This window comes from Colletotrichum spaethianum (genome assembly GCF_022836535.1).
Source record: "Colletotrichum spaethianum MAFF 239500 DNA, contig02, whole genome shotgun sequence".
Lineage (NCBI taxonomy): Eukaryota > Fungi > Ascomycota > Sordariomycetes > Glomerellales > Glomerellaceae > Colletotrichum > Colletotrichum spaethianum.
Window position 1 is genome coordinate 139610 of NW_026054772.1, and position 14572 is coordinate 154181.

A 14572-nucleotide genomic window follows, 5' to 3' on the forward strand; every position below is an offset into this window, starting at 1 on the left:
GCGCTACCGCTTCTAGCCGGTCTCACAATGTGGCATCCGAAGTCGCCGGCACAGTACGCGCTCCTATCTCCAAAAAAGATACTGCCCCACCAAAATCATTTCAATGTCTTTCAATATCTTCGTGGGTACACACTCCTAGGGAATGACGACAGCGCAAGCAAGCCAATCACGTCAAACCCTGGTCTATTGAGACAATCAACTCTCTTCCTCCTGGGCTGCTGTGACCCCCTTGCTCAATTTGTCTTGCCTTTTCATTCCCGATCCCCAAGCTCTTCACGTCACTTGCCTGCCAGTCGGTATCAAATTCTCAGACTTAACCCCCCGCCTTACCCCTCCATCGCGGTCTGATATCGACAGCAAAGGAGCTCGGTTCAACTCTTTCGAGGGACCCTTCACCGGTATTGCCGAAGGAAGGCACCACTACCATTTCACCAACTCATCTGAGAGTCCCAGTCGAGATCTCAGGTCCCGACTCATATCCAAAATGGAGAAGATTACAGACAAGATCGCCGCCTTGCCGGCAGATGCCAACTACTTCTCCTTGGAGTTCTTTCCGCCCAAGACGGCAATGGGTCTCTCTAACCTTCGTGACCGTCTGGATAGAATGGAAAGGGCGCTGCGGCCGCTCTTCGTCAATGTCACCTGGGGAGCCGGCGGATCTACCTCAACAAAGTCTCTGGAGCTGGCCGAGATATGTCAACGAGAGCTCGGCCTCACGACTTGTCTTCACTTGACATGCACAAACATGAGCCGCAAGCTCATCGACAAGGCCCTGGAGGACGCAAAGGCATTGGGCATCCGCAACATCCTGGCTCTCAGAGGCGATCCGCCCCGGAAGGATGAGTACCGCGATGCGGAGGACTCCGACGCAGATGATGCTGAGGACTTCGTCTGGGCCGTGGACTTGGTCAAGTACATCCGCAAGAACTATGGCGACTACTTCTGCATAGGTGTTGCGGCATACCCCGAGGGACATGCGGATGAGAGCCACCCCCTGGGACAGAGCTTCGAGCACGACTTGCCGTATTTGGTTGACAAGGTCCAAGCCGGTGCGGATTTCATCATGACCCAGCTCTTCTTCGACATCAAGGCCTACGACAAATTTGAGAAGATTCTTAGAGAACACCCCAGCGGTGCCTTCAAGGACATCATTCTCCTCCCCGGCCTGATGCCGATCCAGAGCTACCAGATGATCAAGCGAACGACCAAGCTCAGCCACGCCAAGATCCCCGACAGCCTCATGGCCCGCTTGGACGCTGCCAAGGGCGATGACGAGAAGGTCAAGCAGGTTGGTGTCGACATCCTTAGCGAGCTCGTGGAGCAGGTCAAGGAGGTCAAGAGCAGGACGCCCGGCCCTAAGGGATTCCACTTTTACACTCTCAACCTTGAAAAGGCCGTCTCCTTCATCCTCGAGAGAACAGGCCTCATCCCCGACCCCAAGTTCGACGACGAGGAAGCCGTCATCGACGATGGCCCGGGCGTCCCCATCTCCGTACCCGCAGTCCAGCTCAACGGCCTGTCTCCAATTCACCCGGCCGCGCGTGCACTGTCCGGACGCCGACATTCGTCCATGGGCTCCTCGGACCCGCACAACCGCATCATCGTCTCTTCGGCCTCGAATCCCGCCTACGAGACGACGGCCGCCGGCCTCACGGTCTCGGAGCCCCTCAACACGCGTGCCAATACCCTCGCCATCTCGGAGGGCGTCGGCGCCGTCGGTCGCGAGGCGACGTGGGATGACTTTCCCAACGGTCGCTGGGGTGACGCCCGCTCCCCGGCCTACGGTGAGATCGACGGCTACGGCGTCAGCCTGCACATGTCCGTGACGCAGGCCATCCGCCTCTGGGGCACGCCCAAGACGGTCCAGGACATCAACAACATCTTCATCCGCCACATCAAGGGCCAGCTGAGCGCCATTCCCTGGTCTGAGGAGGAGCTCCTCCCGGAATCCAACATCATCCAGCAGGAGCTTCTCGAGCTCAACACGCGCGGCTGGTGGACCGTCGCCTCCCAGCCCGCCGTCAATGGCATCCCCTCTCGCGACCCGACCTTCGGCTGGGGCCCGCAGCACGGCTTCGTCTTCCAAAAAGCCTTTGTCGAGCTCTTCATCCCCTTGTCCGACTGGGCCGGCCTCGTCGCGCGCCTCAACGAGGTGACGGACAACACCATCTGCTTCTACGCCGCCAACGCCGCCGGCGACTTTGTGTCCTCGGACTCGAGCGGCGGGCTCGTCCTCGAAGGCACCGAGGCCAGCACCAACGCCGTCACGTGGGGCGTCTTCCCTGGCAAGGAGATCATCACGCCCACCATCATCGAGGAGGTCAGCTTCCGTGCCTGGGCCGAGGAGGCCTTCAAAATCTGGGGTGAGTGGGCCAAGGTCTACGGCAAGGGCAGCGACAGCGAGGCCCTGCTGGAGCGGATACGCTCCGAGTACTGGCTCGTCAACATCATCCACCACGACTACGTTGAGAGGGACGCGCTGTGGAAGCTGCTGTCGGGTGAGAAGGAGAAATAGAGGCCGTCGGAGGACATGCGCCAAAAGGAAAAAGAAAAAAAGAGAAAATTTGAGTAATCAGCGGGCACGGTTCTTCTGTATACCTAGTCGCAATTACCTCCCCCGAATAGTAGCAAAAAGAAAAAGAAGATACCCGTCATGTTCGCCACTGAGACCGTCGCCTCTCGCTGTCAATTTTGGGGTCCGAGTATGTGTTGTTGTAGGCATTGCTACTTGAGCAACGCATGAGCAAGAAAGCAATTTATTTTGTGACAAATTGCCAAAATAACAAAAGTAAAGAAGAAAAAAAACCGACCGATATTCCATTACGGACTGCATGGCATATGGAACGAAAAATGCAAATCATATCGGCTCAGTGCCTTGGTATCTCATTGTGTATCTTTTCCACTTATCACAGCTCTGCGAGCCTGGTGGAAAGACCAACTATCTAGAGTCGAGTCGAAACGAGCCAGTTCGTTATCCTTCCGTTGTGTTTGTACATGCTTCCCAAGGTTTTGAAATCCTTCACCAAGGGGGCTAATAGAAAAGTGAAAACCCAACGCCAAATTCGAGTGATGGTGTCCCAGAGACCCATAGAGAAAAGGGGGAGAATCAGTCTGGGTAGCAAAATGGCGAAAACAAACCAAGCGCGAAAGCAGACCTAAAAGTGTTTCTCATCTCTAAATGTCCCCCCCTCTAATTGCCGGAACAGTTTTCTTAGATCTCGCCATCATTGCCCATGTAGGGGTTGAAGTCGCCACTGCCATGATCCATGCTGTCAACGAAGCTGAAGTTGAGCGGATCATCGTTGAAGAGGCCGACACCCTGGGATGGGTCGAAACTGGAGTGACCAGAGTATCCGCCGTTGGCAGCTGGCTGACTGACAGGTTGAGCAACAGGCTGGATGACAGGCTGCTCATAAGTAGCGGCGGGATCTCCAAAGATCGACTGCATCTGTGTCTGCTGCTGCATGACGGCGGGCTTTGCGTCGACAGGAGCAGGGAGCTCGTAGCTTACTGCGTTGTCGGGGGTGTTGACCTCACTGTCAGAGGTGGTCAGGTCAACGGCGGCAGCCTGAGCAATGTTGGCAGCCGCGGCGATGGTAGCGGCACGGCTCGGGGTAGCGCTGCGGCGGGGGTTCGGAGTGTGCGTGTTCTTGGACACGCGGCCGTCGAGAACGCGGTCGCGGATGCGGCTCTTGGAGGGGGTGTCCTCGAGTTCGTTATAATCGACTTCCTCGTCCTCCTCTTCGTCCTCCTCCGAGACCGAGACGGGGGCGGGCTTAACCTGCTTGGTCTTCTTGGCGGTGGTCGAGCGACCACCGCCCGAGACGCGGGTCTTGGTGGAAGGAGTACGCGGCTTGCGAGGAGTCGAGAAGGCGCTGGAGGTCGCACTAGCCGGGAGGTTCAAGGCGGTGGCGGGGTTGCCACCGCTGTTGGCCGTCTGCTTGAGGGACTCGGCGTCCTTCTTGATACCTCGGAACTGGAACTGGATGCCATCGGTGGTGGATTCGCCAAAATATTTGGCAATCTCTGTTATCTCACGTCAGTAGATATTCACAATCAAACGGTGACTGCGCGATTCTAATTCGCGGCGTATTCAGCGAGCAGGTAGTCAAGAAGAAGAAAAAATGGCGCAGTGAAAGTGAGGGCATAGGGGACAGGCTGAAAAGCACAGATAGGGCAGGAAGCAGTGAAGCAGCCTTACCCTTCTTCTCTTTGGGCAGGTCCACGGGGATGTCCTTGCAGTCGACGCCCTGTTCGTCTGCTTGTTGAAGCGTCCAGATATGATTGCGAATAGCTCTGAACCGATGGTTGAGAGCATCCTTGGTCATATCCGATCCGTAATACTTTTGGATATCTGCCGTACGTCAGAAATGACGTCGACAACGAGGATCGGAATAGACAACCAGAACCGGCGATGAGTTGAGGGTAGGAATGATGAGGGCGATGATGACAAGAATGCAAGAAGATAGGAGCAGATCTTACCCTTATAGTTCCACTTGACCTCCGGATGAGCAGCCACAATGGCACGAAGAAGGCGGGCCTGGGCCTCGTAGGTCTTGAAATTGGCGGGAGCCATTGTGATGTGCGTTCTCTATAGGCAGTATGTTAGTATTCAGATGTTGAGATGATCTTGAAGCCCCATGAGTGTTTGGGACGCAGGGGCGAGAGCGGCAATGAGTGGGAACATTCATACCTGAGCGATGAGAGAAAACGTGTGCAAAAGATATTTCCTGTTTGGGATGAGACTTCTGATAGAACGTTAGGTTGGGTTTGATATTGAAGGTAGTGTGGTGTGGAGTAGAAGATTTGTGTGGTGGGGTGAGATGTAGTAGGTGAAGTAGAGATGAGTGAGGAAAAGAAGGAGTGGTGGCACAGAAGACCAAGGAAAGACGGAGTAGTAAGAGGACGAAGGCAGGCAAAATTAGCAGGAGCGGATTTCTATGAACTTACTGTTTGAATAGTGGAAGGAGAGAGTTCTCGATTTGAGGATTTGTACACTCGTAGTATACGACTGATGCCTCGAGACTGTCGCTTAAAATATACGTCAAGTTGCTAAGTGCTGTATTTCTGTGCAGATGTAAGCATTGAGTTTGGAGGGCGAGATGAGGAGAGAGGATGAGAGTTTGAGATATAAAGTGAAAGGGAGTAGAGGCCGGATCTAGTGGGTGCACTTCTGAGGGAAAAAGCAGGAAGCTGGTGTATAACGTAAGGGAGGTCTGGAGGGAAAGAGCAGCCAAGCTGGGTACTACCTACATGGAATGACGAGAGAGCACGAATGACCGTATGGCAGGTATGGCCGTCAGGCTTAAGGGCAGGGAGGTATGTTAGCCGCGGCTTGATCAAGTGTTGTGGTGCTGAGGCCAAGAAGACAAGAAGTCAGGAACGGGTTCCAGCTTGGGGGTCACTCTTCATGGACCAATTTGCAGAGGACCATTAGGAAAGTTCAAAGTAGAAAGTGCACGCAGCTGCCAAAGCTGAATACTTTGTCCAAGGCAAGATCACTTGATGTGATCACAACACTGGCGGACAGTGATGTAGATACACTCCGGATAGCACGAGGCAGGAGCACTCTTACCCTGGCTTACACGGGTTCACTCTGAGATTGCCAGTAGATACCTTCATAGGATGCCAACTGCACCTCAGGTCCGGGTCTTAAGTTGAGCAGGCTTGCGGGAGCGGTGACCAGTTGGCATACGCATTCAGAAGACATGCTCGTATGCAGCGCAGAGAGATAGGGATGTTGTGTGAAATGGTGGCAGTACAGCGCAGGGCAGAAGCCAGCAATTGCACAGCACTAGCACTGAGAGGTAGGGAAGAGCGGATAGAGGACAAGGAGACACTAGTATGCTTACCTTGATGAGGCCCCTTTCGGGTCTTCAGTCTTGTACAGTCCAGCCGATTCCAGACGGCAAGAGACTGGCCTCGAAGTTGTCGAACCTTAGCAGACGATGCTATCTATGAGTCTCCTCGAGTCTTCTTTGAGGAAGACAAATGCTGTAGGTAGTCGAAGAAGTACAAGGAACACCCAAGCTCCCCGGTAGATGGGTACTGGGATGAATGCTGATCGAGTTGAAGTCAACGGCGAAGCCGCTTAGACTAAGTATCAGACTAGCAACGAGCTATCGGGCGTCTTGTTAGTTTCGAATTGTTGAACTGGCGAATTGCCGGCTAACAATAGGTTCTTACGCCTGTAGGACCTCGTTGACCAGCGATTTTATCGCTGGTTGGCCGGGTGAAAAGTAAACAGATATCGGAATGGGGTCAAAGAGCGGATTGTGGGTCGCAGGGTATGGAATCGTAAGGATTAAAGTGAAATATTTTTGCAAGGAGTGAATTGAGTAGGTAGGTAATGGGCACGATATCTCTAAGTTGCTAGAGGCCTCGAGATCACAGTTGAAGACGATGATGGTGTGGTACGGCAGTTGGCAGTTGGGTGGCCAACTTGAAAAGTGAGAGGCTGGGAAAGCCTCTAGAACTCCTGGGCACCGGCGATGTTTGGTGCTTTCTGGGTAAGAAGGTACTTTGACGACGAGTTCCTCGAAAGTGCAACGGATCGAAACAATCGCGCCTCACTTTAAAAATATATTTATATGAATTGGGTATCGAGACAGATATTCCTCGCACTGAAGAACAATTCTTACGCCATTCATGATGCCAGTATCGCCTTCGGAAGACGACAAGCCAAGTAGTCGCTAACATCGAGTAACGACTTTTGCGCTTGCGCAGAGACGGTTGAGCTCACCTCGCTCCCCAGAAAACCCCTGCATTCCCACGACAATTACAATTGGCCCCAGGCTCTTAGCCCCTGAAACGCCCTGTCTAATCCCTGTCTAAGCTACCAACCATATCTTTGCCGCATCTCGCAATATTTACAACGTTGCTATGCGGGCTGTATATGTCGATGGAAACCGGAAAAACCAAACACTGGTGCAGTAGAACATGCAGAAAATTGCACCATCAGCGACTTATCGCAGCTCCTTGCCGTATGGACTAGAGGTTCTACGGCCAGCGGGACTGGACCTCCCGCTGACGTGCTCCGGCAGAGGCGGCTTGTAGACGCCGTTTGGGTACTGAGGGTACTGGGACATGGGGTGCTCCTTGATCTCGCCCTTTTCGCCGTCGCCGTACATGAGGTATTGGACGCCGAGGAACGAGTCACAACACGCCTGGAACATACCGCAAAGCTTAAAAGCCCAGGGGATCTCCGTCGTGGAGGTGAAGAACCAGAACATCTTCATGGCGTCACCGATCAGCCAACTCGCCAGCACGGAGAGGCGGAAGCCCTTGCAAGACTTGGACCGCGCATTGGCAAAGATCTGAGGCAGGGGCAGCGTCGCCTCCACCGAAAGGCCAATGTAGCCGATAAGCATCGAGTAGGTCTGGTATAGGGGTCGCACGGGGGCGAGGAGCAGTTCGCAGACGGTCAGGCCGATGAAGAGGTAGAGCAGGAATTGCCAGTAGCTATGTCGTGTGTCAGTCGCAGGCAAGGTAGGATGGCGCAAGGCCAAGGACTCACGGCTTGGGCGACCTCCACTGCCAAAAGTGGTAGGGCCTCTGTGCCCCAAAGACGGGTCCATCGTTGATGTTCGCAAACGGCGTCGCGGCCTCTCCTCCCTTGGACGACGGGGGCAGACGGTGGTCGAGAGCAATCTTGAGCAAGATGACTTGCATCACAATCATCAGAAGCGCCTGGATGAGCAAGGCAGTATCAAATCGCGCGCCAGGCCAGTAAAAGATCCTATGGGAGAGGTAAAGTGTTAGCCTTGTTCCGGAAGCAACGGGTTAGAAGAGATTGACGCACTTCAGCAGGGACGCCACCAGCATGATCAGCGGGATGTCGAGGGAGAAGCCAGCGCTGGACTTCTTCTTGTGCATCGACAAGGCCTGGTCGCTGTAGGAGAGGACGGGCGACATGATGAGGAAGATTGGGGCTAAGTAGCCCGCAAAGGACGTTAACCAGCGCATGGTTTCTCGATGTTGCAGCGCGCAAGAGGTTAAGAAACGTAGGCGACCAAATCGGTGACAGCGAAGGCCAATGTTGTAGGAGATGGGTGGGAAAAGAGGACGTGAATTCTTTCGTCCAAAGATGCTGGCGGACGCGTCGAAACTCGGAAGAAAAGAAGTGACGAAGCGGAGCGCGGCGGACACACTGGGTTGCAGGCGGGCGGTCGCAGAGTCGTTGAGGCCGATCTGAAATTGGAGAAGATGGGTATGCGTATATTTTTAGGGGAGCCAATAAACTGGCAGCCAAGACAGGTTGGACTGCCTACCAGCGAGGACCGAATTGCTTGTTTCTGCGCTGACGTCGCCCTAGTCCCAATGTCCCGAGTCTGGTCTGTACCGCGAATTCCAGCGGGACAGTTTCGACGATGACAGGGTTTATCAACTCGCGGCAGTGGAGAGCACGGGCGGAAGGGAGGAAAGTAAACCTGCCACCTGACAGCCACTCAGACACACGACACAGCAAGACCTTGAGGGAACGGGGGACGTGGGAGGATCCCGGAGTCCCGAAACTTTGGCCCATCTTATAGCGGGACTCAGGGCGGAAGGACAGGCGCGCTACGACTGGACGGGCGCGCTAAACCTTGCCCGTCCAGCGCTGTCCTGCCATTGAATCCGTAAGGTGATGAATTGCTACCGACCTGCAAAGTGCCAGCGCCAGCCAGCCAGCCAGCAGAGAAATAGTGACCTACGCTCGGTTCGGGCCCATCGGATGGAAATTTTGCGATGACATGCCCAGGCATGAACCAGCACGTTGTTCCAGTCCTCGCCTTTCTCGTCGTCTCAATAGTACATGGCGCACACATCATCATGCCTTGGCCTGAGGCCGCATACACTTTTGGCCAGAGACGCGACTCGCATTGATTTTCATGAATTTTTCTTCGCCTCTTTTTTTTCTGGGGCCGTGTTCTGCCGCCTTGTCCCCATGTGCCTCACCAGCCACAGGCCGATACAGGCCGAAGATGGCAGTAACAGCGGGGACCTCCCGTCTGTCACTTGGGTTAAGAGGATGGGAGGACTTCAGCCACAATTCATGCGCCCCTGACGCCCAGACACTGGAACCAGGAGCGGCAACACTTGAAGTTTGGTCTGGAGAAGACTGACACTTGTCGCGACACCCACAGGAAATGGCGGGTGCGGAGGGGGAACTGACTAGAGCGAGCCACTCCAGCCACAAAACGGAAAAGTGCCCCGCCATGAAAAAAGAAAAGTACCAAGACGCCAATTTCCAACCACTCTTATCGTCTATCTGCAGCCTAGCTGCCCCGCCAAAATTTTGTTAATCACCCCGCCATATCGGAGGCCGACTCACTCAAGATGCCGCCGCCCAAAAACTTGTCTTTATCGCCATCCGCCACTCCGGGAGAGACTTCCCCATTGATCGCTGGCAGCTCCCCGTGTCCTACGCCCACAGTAGGCAAGATGGAGTTCCTTACTCTCGTCGGCTCCGAGGCCTACACTGCCAAACAGGCCGATGAGCTTAAGACGCGCATCAACAAAATCCAAGACTCCAACAAGGTCGCCAGTGTCACCGGCATCTGGGTCTACTACGTCCACCTCAAGAACAGCGACAACAACCTCATCGTCCAGCAGAAGCTGACAAAGTGGCTCGGCCTGCCCGACCAAACCAATGCTCAGATCGCCGCCAACACTGAATCCCAAAAGACGTACTATGTCACCCCGCGGAACATCTCGCCCTGGTCATCCAAGGGAACCAGCATCACTCACGTCTGCGGTCTTTCAGACCACATTGACCGCATTGAGCGTGGCCGCGCCATCACCATCAACTTTGAGAACCCCGTCTCGGAGGACGATGTTGCCTTCAAGGATATCGTCTACGACCGCATGACCGAGACCATTGGCCTGTCTCGCCCTGACCTGTCCGCCATGTTCATCGAGGGCCAAAGATTCCCCCTCGAGATCGTCGACATTTTCGGCAACGCTGACCCCGTGGACACTCTCAAGTCTTACAACAAGCAGTTCGGCCTGGCCATGGACGACTCCGAGATCGAGTACCTCGTCGAGGTCTTCAAGCGCCTCGGGCGCAATCCTCACGACGTGGAGCTCTTCATGTTCGCCCAGGTCAACTCGGAGCACTGCCGCCACAAGCAGTTCAACGCCAACTGGACCATTGACCAGCAGCAGATGGGCAAGAGTCTCTTCGAGATGATCAAGAACACCCACAAGTCCAACCCCAACTTCACCGTCTCTGCCTACAGTGATAACGCCGCCGTTCTCCAGGGAGAGACTGCCAGTTTCTGGGCCCCTGACTACTCCACTGGTAGCTGGAAGCTGACCAAGGAGGTCGTCCACGTTCTCGTCAAGGTTGAAACGCACAACCACCCTACCGCCATCTCCCCCTTCCCCGGTGCTGCCACTGGTGCCGGAGGTGAGATTCGCGACGAGGGCGCCGTCGGTCGGGGCTCTGCCCCCAAGGCCGGTCTCTGCGGTTTCTGGGTGTCGGACCTGTTGATTCCCGATGAGAAGGCCCCCTGGGAGGTTGACCTTGGCAAGCCTGCTCACTTCGCCAGCAGTCTTGACATCATGCTGGAGGCCCCCATCGGTAGTGCTCGCTTCAACAACGAGTTTGGCAGGCCCTGCCTGCTCGGTTGCTTCCGCACTCTCCTGACCAATGTCGGCCAAGAGGACTCTCCTGAGTGGCGCGGTTACCACAAGCCCATCATGATTGCTGGTGGTGTCGGAACCGTCCGCCCGCAGCACGCTCTCAAGGAGCTCGGAGACGTCCACGATGGCGCCCACGCCATCGTCCTTGGCGGTCCCGCCATGCTCATCGGTCTCGGTGGAGGAGCCGCCTCCAGCAGTGCCTCGAACGAGGAAACCGCCGAGCTGGACTTTGCCAGTGTTCAGCGTGGCAACCCTGAGATGGAGCGCCGCGCCCAGATGGTCATCGACACCTGCGCCGCCCTTGGCGAGCAGAACCCCATTGCCATGATCCACGACGTCGGCGCTGGCGGTCTGTCCAACGCCCTCCCCGAGCTTGTCAAGGATGCTGGCTTCGGTGGCAAGTTCGAGCTCCGTCAAGTGCACAGCGCAGACAGCAGCATGAGCCCTCTGCAGATTTGGTGCAATGAAGCTCAGGAGCGTTACGTCTTGCTCGTCAACAAGGAGAACGTCAACCGCTTCGTCAGCATCTGCCGTGAGTCACCCCCTTTTGTGCAAACACGCCCTTGTCCCCCCACTGACCAAAGTTCATAGGCCGCGAACGATGCCCCTTCTCTGACGTTGGAACTGTCGTCGCCAAAGACGCAGAGGGCAACGCCAAGCTGACCCTCAGCGACCGCGACTCTCCCGAGAACCCCATGCCCATCGATCTCCCCTTCAACGCTCTCTTCCCTCCTGGCCGCCGTCTCGAGCGTGTCGTCGAGTCCCGCAGACTGGAGCTACCTACCTTCAACGCTGCCTCTGCTCTGGCTGCAGCCGGCGTTGCTGGGGCCACCGACTCTGCCGCCCTCATCACCGCAGCTACTGAGCGCGTCTTCCGCATGCCTGCCGTCGGCTCCAAGTCTTTCCTCATCACCATTGGCGACAGGACCGTCGGCGGTTTGTCCGTCCGCGACCAGATGGTCGGTCCCTGGCAGACTCCCGTCGCCGACTGCGCCGTCACCGCAACCTCGTTTAGCCTTGGCTCCAGCACCCGCACCGGCGAGGTCATGGCCATGGGCGAGAAGCCTCAGCTCGCTCTCATCTCCCCTGCTGCCTCCGCCCGCATGGCTGTCGCCGAGAGTTTGCTCAACCTTGGCGCCGCTGACTTCCTCGGTCAGCTGGACCGTGTGAAGCTGTCCGCCAACTGGATGGCCGCCGTTAACCACCCTGGTGAGGGTGCTGGTCTCTACGAGGCCGTCCGCGCCATCGGTATGGAGCTGTGCCCCCAGCTCAAGATTTCCATCCCCGTCGGCAAGGACTCCACCTCGATGAAGGCGTCGTGGAAGGACCGCGAGTCTGGCGAGGCCAAGAGCGTCACGGCGCCCATGTCCGTCATCATTACCGCTGTCACCGTCGTCGACGACGTGCGCAACACCTGGACTCCCCAGCTCCGCCGCGTCGAGGATGTCGGCGAGACGATCCTCATGTACGTTGACCTCGCCGAGGGCAAGAAGGCCATGGGCGGCTCTGCCCTGGCACAATCACTGGGACAGATGGGCAACGAGGCACCCGATGTGCGCAACGTGGATCTCATTACGGACTACTTTGATGCGCTGCAGCAACTGCACAAGAGCGGTGTCGTCCTCGCCTACCACGACGTCTCCGACGGTGGTCTCATCACTGCCGTCGCCGAGATGATGTTCGCCGGCCGCTGCGGCGTCGACCTCATGCTCGACGGCATCGCCAAGTCCGGCTCTCCCAACGACGTTCTCGAGGCCCTCTTCCACGAGGAGCTCGGCGCCGTCTTCCAGGTCCGCAAGGAGGACGAGACCAACTTCAAGCGCTGTTTCGCCACCTGCGGCCCTCCCCCCGGCCTCATTCGCAAGTTCGGCGTTGTTCAGCCCAAGGCCAACCAGACCCTCAACATCCGCTACGGCGGCCACACACCCATTGTCAGCCTCGACCGCGCCGAGATGCAGAAGTGGTGGTCGAGGACGTCGTACGCCATGCAGAGGGAGAGAGACAACCCGGCATGCGCCGACAGCGAGTACGCCCTCGTCTCCGACTCCACCGACCCGGGTCTGTCGTACAACCTCACCTTCTCCCCCTCGGAGAACATCATGCCCCTGACGGCGTCTCTGGGCAGCCTGCTCCGCAAGGCGCCCCGCGTCGCCATCCTTCGCGAGGTGGGCGTCAACAGTCACCGCGAAATGGCCTTCGCCTTCAAGGCGGCCGGCTTCGACCCCATCGACGTGCACATGTCGGACGTCCTTGCCGGCAGGTCGCTCGCCGACTTTGTGGGCGTCGCGGCGGGCGGCGGCTTCTCGTACGGCGACGTCTTCGGCGCCGGCGTCGGCTGGGCCCAGTCCATCCTCGAGCACAAGCACGCGCGCCAGGAGTTTGAAAACTTCTTCAAGCGCCCCGACACCTTCGCGCTGGGCGTGTGCAACGGCTGCCAGATGATCACGCGCCTCAAGGAGCTGATCCCCGGCACCGAGAACTGGCCCACGTTCGTCGAGAACGCCAGCAGGCAGTTCGAGGCGCGCTTCACCATGGTCAAGATCGACGAGTCCCGCGCCGCGACGCCGTCCGTCTTCCTCCACGGCATGGACGGCTCGTCCTTCCCCATCGCCGTCTCGCACGGCGAGGGCCGGGCCTCCTTTGCAAGCCCCAATGCCCTCGACAACTTGGCAGACGAGGGCCTCGTCCCGCTCAGGTACGTTGACAACCGTCTGCGCGTCGCTGGGCCGGAAAGCTACCCGTACAACCCGAACGGCAGCCCTGGCGGCGTGGCGGGCGTCAGGAGCAGAGACGGCAGGGTCTTCGCCCTCATGCCCCATCCCGAGCGGACCATCATGGCGGACGTTGGTAGCTACATTCCCTCGGAGCAGGTCGAGGCCTGGGGCGAATTCGGCCCGTGGGTCAGGATGTTCAAGAGCGCCAGGCGCTGGGTGGGCTGATCACCTTCCTTGGACCTTCTCCTTGGGCCGGCTGTTGTTTTCCTCTGCCTGAGACCAGGGGGTGTGTGTCTGGTTCCTTTGGCCTTCAGCCAACGAGGAGAAGGAAGCAAAGGGGGGGGGGGTGTGGTCGCGGCGGTGGAAGCAGGAGAGACAAAACAGGGATAGACAAAACAGAAAAAAGATGAGAATCACAACCTTTTTTTTTTAACGCATGTCAAGCAAGGCAAGGGAAAGGGAGGGCACAGGGAAAGGCGGGGAGGGAGGGGCGGATGGGATACGTCTACTCAGTCCATAGTTCATCGAGCACAAAATGATTGTCCTTTCGTATTTACTCCCGGAGCGTTTATTGTCGTCCGCTTTGGTCTCCCGGATCGGCTTTGCTTTGCTTTGAGTGACCAGAACAGGTCCGAAGCACTCCAACACCAGCAGAAGAGAAGAGCAAGAAAGAAAAAAAGGCCCGAGAATCCACCACTCATGCGGCCATGCCATGCGCGAGCGAGGGAAAAGGGAAAAAAAGGGGGGAAGGGGAGCGTCCCCCCTCCCCCATCCCCATCCGCAAGTGAACCAACCTTCCATCCTCGTCTCGCTCTGCTTGCCTGCGCCGCGAGAAAGGAGCCCATCGTCTCCTGTGCGGTGCGCCTGTCTTCTCGATTGGGGATGGCCACTGGGAAGGATCTGTTCATGGTGTGTTTCCCCTTTGCGCGTGAAGAACTGGGGAGGACGGGGGCCAGGTCCGGACAGAACCTGTCCCTGGGGATTTGGGTCGCGCATGGAAGGAATGGCTGCAGGAAGCGATGCAGCGAACGTCCGGCGTGCCTCTTCCTTCGTCCCTGTGGCTCATGACATCCGCTCACGCTTCTTCAGGCCATGCGTCTCTCGTTTCCCTGGCCATCGTCCTCACTGACCCCTGCGTACCTACCGTTGGGGTGCTCCAAGCTACGTTACAAATGTGCTGCCTAGCAGATGCACATGTGCTCTTCGTCTGGTGATGGTCCTTCGTGGTATAG

General features: G+C 57.0%; 4 protein-coding genes across 4 annotated transcripts; 2 read left to right on the forward strand and 2 right to left on the reverse strand.

Moving 5' to 3' along the window:
- Positions 1 to 484: 484 nt before the first annotated feature.
- On the forward strand, positions 485 to 2515 carry ColSpa_00912 (methylenetetrahydrofolate reductase 2; the record flags this gene model as incomplete). The annotated part of the gene is made up of 1 exon (XM_049267124.1): positions 485 to 2515. The coding sequence occupies one exon, from the start codon at positions 485 to 487 to the stop codon at positions 2513 to 2515; it is 2031 nt and encodes a 676-aa protein (XP_049123081.1).
- A 696-nt stretch (positions 2516 to 3211) lies between these two features.
- Positions 3212 to 4576, reverse strand: ColSpa_00913 (uncharacterized protein; the record flags this gene model as incomplete). Its single annotated transcript, XM_049267125.1, has 3 exons — positions 3212 to 4026; positions 4202 to 4354; positions 4483 to 4576. The coding sequence occupies 3 exons, from the start codon at positions 4574 to 4576 to the stop codon at positions 3212 to 3214; spliced, it is 1062 nt and encodes a 353-aa protein (XP_049123082.1).
- Positions 4577 to 6965: 2389 nt separating this feature from the next.
- On the reverse strand, positions 6966 to 7914 carry ColSpa_00914 (PQ-loop repeat-containing protein 1; the record flags this gene model as incomplete). The annotated part of the gene is made up of 3 exons (XM_049267126.1): positions 6966 to 7461; positions 7517 to 7738; positions 7802 to 7914. 3 exons carry the CDS (start codon positions 7912 to 7914, stop codon positions 6966 to 6968), a joined length of 831 nt encoding a protein of 276 aa, XP_049123083.1.
- Positions 7915 to 9423: 1509 nt separating this feature from the next.
- Positions 9424 to 13565, forward strand: ColSpa_00915 (putative phosphosugar isomerase; the record flags this gene model as incomplete). Its single annotated transcript, XM_049267127.1, has 2 exons — positions 9424 to 11158; positions 11218 to 13565. The coding sequence occupies 2 exons, from the start codon at positions 9424 to 9426 to the stop codon at positions 13563 to 13565; spliced, it is 4083 nt and encodes a 1360-aa protein (XP_049123084.1).
- Positions 13566 to 14572: the final 1007 nt, after the last annotated feature.